General features: G+C 30.5%; 2 protein-coding genes across 2 annotated transcripts in view; both read right to left on the bottom strand.

The window, feature by feature from the left end:
* NUC1 overlaps nt 1-1,173 on the bottom strand; it is a gene marked incomplete at both ends in the record, with an annotated part of 1,435 nt that extends 262 nt beyond the window's left edge. Inside the window, one exon of the mRNA XM_001646865.2 lies at nt 397-1,173. Coding sequence (XP_001646915.1) covers nt 397-1,173 — 777 coding nt within the window.
* A 317-nt stretch (nt 1,174-1,490) lies between these two features.
* On the bottom strand, nt 1,491-7,541 carry LAA1 (AP-1 complex accessory protein LAA1; the record flags this gene model as incomplete). The annotated part of the gene is made up of 1 exon (XM_001646864.1): nt 1,491-7,541. The coding sequence occupies one exon, from the start codon at nt 7,539-7,541 to the stop codon at nt 1,491-1,493; it is 6,051 nt and encodes a 2,016-aa protein (XP_001646914.1).
* Nucleotides 7,542-7,700: the final 159 nt, after the last annotated feature.

Genomic DNA, 7,700 nt, shown 5'->3' with positions numbered 1-7,700 from the left:
AAAAAATGGGTGCTGTTATTCCGTGTATAAAAGCCCTCTGCGGGGTTTAATCTATAAAGAAATTGGGAACCCCCATTTAGAGGGAATCCTTTTCATTCGAGTGTTTTCAGGACCCTTTCATTTGGAAAGGGAAACCCCATAGCAAAAATTTTTAATTATTCTATTTAAAAAAAAAAAATTTATTCTTTTATTTGGAGGGGGAGGAGCTTTAAATTTTTTGGGGGGGCAATGCTTGGGCAATTTAGGAACAACTTTTTGACATTAACTTCTTGCAATAGTTTTTTTTTTGGGATTCGGAAACTTTTGAAAGGAATCAAGACCCGTTCTTCTTTTAAAGTTCAACAAGGAACTTCAAGGAAGTTAAATTTGTTTCGTTAGGAATTTGATCATTTGCCATTACGAATGCAGCGACAGAAATTGATGATGAATTTGGATCTTTCTTGGTTTTCCAGCAACAATTAATTTAAAGAAATGGGTTGGAACAGCAATGCTTGGGGGATTACCAATGACTTCATAAGTGACTCTGAATTTACCATCAACTGGATCCTTTTTAGGCAAATATAGTGGACCAGTGACAATACGTACACTTTGATAAGTGCCAACTAAACCTCTACAGAAATGTTCAAAATGGGCCCAATAATCTCTATTAAAGCCTTCACCGACTTGAGGTGACATGTTGGTTAAAAAAAATGTTTCATTCATAGCATTTTGAGAGAACTTTGCATCTGCTGCAGGAACTTGATGACCTCTATCATAACCTGATCTGAAGTAATCTTTCAATCTACCTCTAAACTTCTCTGGAATTGCCTCATCTTCTAAAAAGATGGAATTCTTTCTATCAGAATTCCGTTGAGATAAAGATTCTGGAGTGATATGTTCAACGACCCAGTATGGATTTCTTGTTTGTCTATTATAGCAAGAAATAAACTGTTCTCTAGTAGCTAAGTCGTGAATTGGACCTGGAAATCCATATTTGAAAAATCCAGTAGGATCAATGTTGCTGCCTTTAGCTGTTAAAGATCCATCTGGTCTATCAGAATTAGACACTGGAACTGGAAGTGATGATGTTTGAGTAGCAGTTGATTGAGACGATGACCTACCAAAAAAATATGAAGCAATACCTGTACCGACAGTGATACCAGCAACTCCTGAAGCAAAAGCTTTATAACTCATTGGTGAACACTTTTATAATTATATACTCATTCTTATTATGGAATATAATACTTAATTTAGTTAAAGTCTATCTAATAATATTACTAAATAATCTATATCGTTCTTAAAATGCCTTTATTGATTTTGATCTCATCAATCATTATAATTTATTTTAATTTTTTCACTACTGTGTAATGGCGATGTTACGCCTATCAGATGCGTAATACGTGCCTGCGGTCAAGTGAAGCCAATTCTCTCTAAAAAGAGAAATGGTAACCGCAACTAAATAAAGTTTAAATTAACAGGAAATAAGGTTCCTTTGACAGATCTGTTCAGAATCAGTTAAAGTTCTTTAGAGCTACAGAAGCGTTTTCATTGTCTCTAACTTTTGAAGATTCCAATGTTGCTTCTTCTACAATTTGTTCAATCTTAACCTTTTGTTTTGAAGTAATGACATTATTTACAACATTTTTGAAACAATCAGGATCAAGTTGAACTAACTCTACGATGATATTAGCAACCGTCTTGTTTTCCGTAGTGGATAATTCTGAGAACCAAATCACAAATGATAAATATAATGCTAAAACAGATTGAAATTTTGATTTATCCTTTGCAAATATATTTTTGGTAAAAGTTGATATTAAATTTAACCTCAAATTAGCTTGTTCTGTAGAGACCTCTTGATCAAAATCTTCGGCACATTTCTTAATTACATTCAAACATATTACAGAACAGCTTGGCATATCTAAAGAATTGTTAAAAATTCTTTGTAAACCACGTTCTGCAACAATACTTGTATTTGGATCATTAACAGCTGAAAGTAATAATTCAGATGTATAATCTAATTCCTTTCTAGAAAATCCACTATATCCAGTTGTCAACAATATCAGAATGGTAGCAATTTTATTTTCCTTACTTAATTCATTGAATATTACACTCTTGGTAGAGTCATAGAAAACGTCCAACAATGTAACATGAGTACCATTTTGGAGAATATTATAAATAATTGATTTTAGTAATGGCAAAATTAATGGGACAATATCATTTCTGTTGTCAACTTCATAAATTCGTCCAATAATAAAAAGTAGACATGAGTATAAATCTTCCTTAAAAACATCATCAAATTTATTAACATTCAATTCAAAAACAGCAAATGCGCTTTTCAATAGTTCAGTGTCTACCTTGGTAAATGCTTTTTTACCACTGCCGGGTTCGACAACGGCATTATATTTGATGAATGGGATCAATTCAGATATAACGTTCATTAATAATCGTAGCAACTCGTACAATTTGTCAATACCTTGTAAAAACAACTCTTGGCTAGAATTTTGAATAATATATCCACTAATTAGATCATTGATAATATTCACGACAATTAGCTTTTCATCAGATTCACCAGTTAAAATAATCCTATCTAGAATGTTAATAAGTTCTGGATAGACGTCATTATCAAATAACAACGTTAGCGGAACTTTACAATTCAAAACGTTATGAATCGCTGGAAGAACCCTGCATTTAACGTCATGATTATCAAAATTAATTACAATTGCTTCCAAACATTGTGAGAAAAGAATGAACATGAAACTTTCGATTTCCTCTTTATTCAAACATTTTAGAATTAAGTTCTGATCATAATCTAATAAAGAACCTAATACTTCAACAAAATTTAACCAAACATCTTCGTATAATTCTAATTTGGTTTTCTTCGATTCTAACAAGGTATCATTTGAATTCATTCCATTGATGTTGGTATTACCATACTTAACCATGACATACTCACGAAGAGATATAATCCAAAGAGGTATCAAAGTACTCCAATAGCCTTGAGTAAAAGTAATCAATTCCTCGTTATCAGAATGTAATGAAGTTTGGACCATTCCAGCCCAAGCATTTAGTAAAGAAAGTTCGATCTTTCTCTTTGCTTTCTGCGTTATAATCACTGATTCACCAACAACAATAGATGAACTTCTTTCGTCAAAACTAGTTAATAATTCAATCAATAATCTTGATATTCTTCCCAATCTATTTAAAGGAGCAACACCAGAAGCAAGGAACTCTGCGGCTACATTGATTGCAGACGCAACAATATCGGGAGATGTACCTTTGTTGAACGTTGGCATCAATGCACTAATGATTTGAGCTTCTTGCTGACTTAGAATTGAATTTTCTGGTATTTCAGTATCTTTAACCTTTGAAAATATATCTAGAATATACTTCAAAATATCAAGACCTAAAGATTTGATAGTTCTGATTCTCATTGCCGATGCCTGACAAACCATTCTAATTAATTCAGGAACATGCTTACTCAAAGTATTTAATATTTTTTTATTCTTATAACTTAGCTCCAAAGAATGCTTTATTAAAATTAGAATAACTTGCTTTGTTTGCCATTGTGCTTTATCGGCCTCTTTATGTTCAGATATATCACCTATATTATCGTTGATTGATAATTCTTCTTCACCTTTTATTTTTGCCTCTTGAATAGAATTATATTCCTTTGATTTAAATAATTGTGAGATAGTTTTGTTGTACTTATCAAAAATCTTAGATCTAGGCATGTTGAAAAGCATATAAAGCTTGTCAAACCAATACTGATCATCTTCAACACTATAATCAATCCATTCAACAAAATATTGCATCACACAAGGAGAATCTGGGTATAATGTTAAGTAGATCCAACTTAAACTATCCATGTCTTTGACAAATAACTGTTTCTTTTGTAGTTTGAATAATTGTCCAAATAACTTAAAGCACTCAAACGCGCCTTTTAAACTTGCAGTATGAGAAATAATTTCATGGGACAAGGTAAAATTGGAGTTAAAATAGTTGGATCCAATACCGATATTTATAACATCGACAATTGTCCTAATAGAACACCTTATAAATAAAGTATCATTCATGATACCTGCTAACTTAAAGGTTGCAATATTTTCATAGATTTTTGTGCTTAACATTTGACAAACAATATTGCTTGAAAGTAAACCACTAATAGTCAGGTTTTTAAATGACTCTATAGAACTCTTGGGTAGCTCAGGGATATTAGGACCAACAGTTTCTGTCAAAGTTTTAATAATTTGACTAATTACAATATGTGAATCGTATTGTTTGTTGTAATTATAACGTAAAATTGAAGAACCATAGATACCAAAGGAAGGATTTGTTAGGACACTTTCCAAAATACCCAACAGCTTAGCTGTAGTTGAAATATCGATAACCAAATGTTTTTCAAGTAAGATATGCAATGCCTTTAGTGACCATGAATGGACAACTGGGTGTGGATCTTTAACTAAACTGATAATAACTTCCAAAATTGTCTCGAAAGAAGTAAACTTAGGATTATATTTGAAGATAGATGCTAATGATAAAGCATGGAATACTCTGAAGTGAGGTTCGTCGACCTCAACAACATTGTTAATTAAAATATGTGATTGCCTCTTAATGATATCACGTTTTAATTCTTCCGGAGAATTTCTGACCATTGCGGCAATAGTTAAACCTATACAATCAGCTTTTAATTGAGTAATGTAACTGTCGTTGTAGAATTCGATCTTTTTAATTGAGTCAATCAATAATTGACCAACATTTTCATCCAAGCTTAGATCTCTTTCTTGAATAATAGATAAACAATTATGAATAGCTACACATGCATTTGCAGCAATAGCTATCCTTCTCAATGGGGTTATAGTTCTTGAAAACATCGATAAGTTTAGGTTTTCTATTATTGAAGATTGGATTTTGTTATTCAAATATGGGAAAACCAAAGAAAAAATATCCATTGAAGAATCGACTACTGAAGTCGTAACTCTTGGTGAGGTGTGGAATTCGGATGTGTTTAAATCTTGATTTTCATATAACATTACCAAATAATCAACAGATAAAGAAGATGAGATGGGCTTCAGAACTTCATTTTCGAAGGAAGAATACCAATAATAGTCATTTGGGTTCCACTCCATATTAAACTCCGATGTTGATGAAGTTTTTTTCAATAATTTAATACTAGATTGTAAAACATTGCTTCCGTTGACTTTACTAGACAAACCAAAAGCAAAATCGTCATTTAAGCGTAACAAATTATTCACCGTTGTCTCCATAATAGTTTCTTCTTTACCTTCATTTTTGGATCTATAGTTTTTATCACCACCAGAAAGGGATGAAAATATTGAATGAGACACTTCTGTATATAGATTTGGATTCGAAAAATTCTTAACAATCAACACTAATAATGAACTATTAAAATCAGCCTTAACAAAGTCATGTATTTTTAAATATATTTGTAAGATTCTGTTTTCATTCATTAATAGAACACTATCAAGCTTTTTGGATTTCAAAGTTACAGAATGGTTGAAATTAGAACATTTCGTTAATAAATACGAAATTTGTCTCGCCATATCTTTGTCGACTTTAGTTTTATTTAGAAAGGTTAATAAGCATGTTAACGCATGGTTCCTAATTTCCAAATTCTTATATAACTCGTCTTCATTATGGTAAGTAAATGAATGAGTTAGTAAAACTTTCCAGAATAAAAATAGTTGAGATGATTGCATTGCAAGATATTGGTCATCATTATAATTCATTAAACCAATCAATAAGATCCAACACACGATTCCTTTATAGTATAAATTTGCGTGTGTCGAAGTTGTATGCTTTTTAATAAAAGTTGTTGCGAAAATAGTGATTTTCATTATTAATTCATAAGAAACATAATTTTTATCAGAGATTTCAATTAAATTTGTGATTAGCAGGGAATTGCCGTGATTCTTATTAAATATGAACTGATTATCCTTCAAGTTAAAATCGTTTGTTAATGATTTTAAACAGTCTTCAATGGTATCAGATAAATATTCCGGAAAATTGAAGAAAAACTTCTTTAATAATTTAATTGAACGAATACGAATATTGAATATATCACAAGTGGCCAATCGTAATAACTTTTCCTTCATTTTCAAAACGATTCTTTCTTCTGTTCCAAAAGAAGATGACAAAGACGTGATTAAAGAATCAGCAAGTTCCAGTTGAACAATTGTTAACCATTGATTTTTGACGCTACAGTTAATGGAAAGCGATTCATCAGATGACTCTGCAATTTCACTATCATTTGTTCCTACAATACCAAATAAAATTTCGGTTTTAGATAAATCACCTAATCTTGGTAATAATAGTTTGTTTACATTATTCAAATATCTTAACGATCTGGATAATTCATCCATTTTATAGTCGATTGAGTCCAGTTCGTTTAAAATATTACTCAGAGATCTTATGATTTGTAAATAATTACTTCCAGAGAGGAAGTTACTATCAATTGCCAAACATAAGCAAATGAAATGAATAATCGATTCGAAACATCCTGATTTTACATCTCTTGAAATTGAATTTGTGTATACTTTCACATAGAAAGACCAGATCTCATCCAAAGTGACTAAATCTTTAACTTTATAGTAATGGAATAAAATTTCTGATAAAGTCTTTGAAGTTAACAATCTTGAATAATCATTAGAAAACCCATAAATACCAATTTCGTGTTCAATGAACTTCAAATATAATGTATCTAGGATGTTTCCCTTTGTATAGTCTTTTATGAAAGTGTCATTAATAAAATTAAATTTCCAGATTTCTATAATGGTTGAAATAAAGTTTACTGGGAAATCTTGCTTATCATTATAAATGTCACTAAAGACATTTTTTGATAACTTTACAAATTTTGATTGGAAAGTAGTGAAAATATCAGAGTTGTGATTTTTTGAATTTCTTAAAATTGAATTATATAATTTCAGCAATAAAATCATAAAGTTTGCATGATTATATTTCGATTTTTCCATTAATTTCTTCAAGTTTTTAAAGATGGTGGTTAAAATTAAACTTGCTAATGATGATAAATCGTGACCATAAATTTCATGTAATTGAATTAAGATAGTGCATGCCAAATCTTTTGCAGGTGTATACAAGTAAATTTTCTTCAATTTTTTGTTGCTAGTACTAGCAGTAGATGTGCCCGTTGGATTGTTATTGTTATTGTTATTGTTGTCGGTTGAATCATTGATATAGTTTGTAATATTTTCTTCAGATAAAATTTTATTTAATAATTCACCAGAATCGAATATTTTACCTGGGTGTTCATTCTTCACTATAGTTAGAGATAAACAGTATAGTTGGGATATTCTTATAAAGATATAATGAGAATTGTATACTTCTGCGTTATCTTCACTAAATAAGGAAATTTTACAAATGAATTGATCCAATTCATTTAAAATTGTATTTGCGACATTAACTTTGCTTGTATCATTGTTATTGTTTAAAGAGTACAATTTTGAATAATTTTCTATGCACCAAGTGAGCAAAGTATGTCTTTTATCCTCTGCAGATTGCAAAATCTCCACCAAACCAGTTGACATTGTGCATTAATTTTGAAATCTAAGGTTAAAAGTGAAAATGAAAATTAAAGCAATTGGATATTAAAATGACAGAATGGGGGGTATGTAGAATGAGTTCCCTTGATTAAATGAAATCAGTTCAAAAATGCAATTGGTAAAGACAAATAAAAACAAAAAGAA

The sequence above is a fragment of the Vanderwaltozyma polyspora genome, genomic scaffold, assembly GCF_000150035.1.
Source record: "Vanderwaltozyma polyspora DSM 70294 KpolScaffold2000 genomic scaffold, whole genome shotgun sequence".
Lineage (NCBI taxonomy): Eukaryota > Fungi > Ascomycota > Saccharomycetes > Saccharomycetales > Saccharomycetaceae > Vanderwaltozyma > Vanderwaltozyma polyspora.
This window is presented reverse-complemented; position numbering and strand designations above follow the sequence as displayed.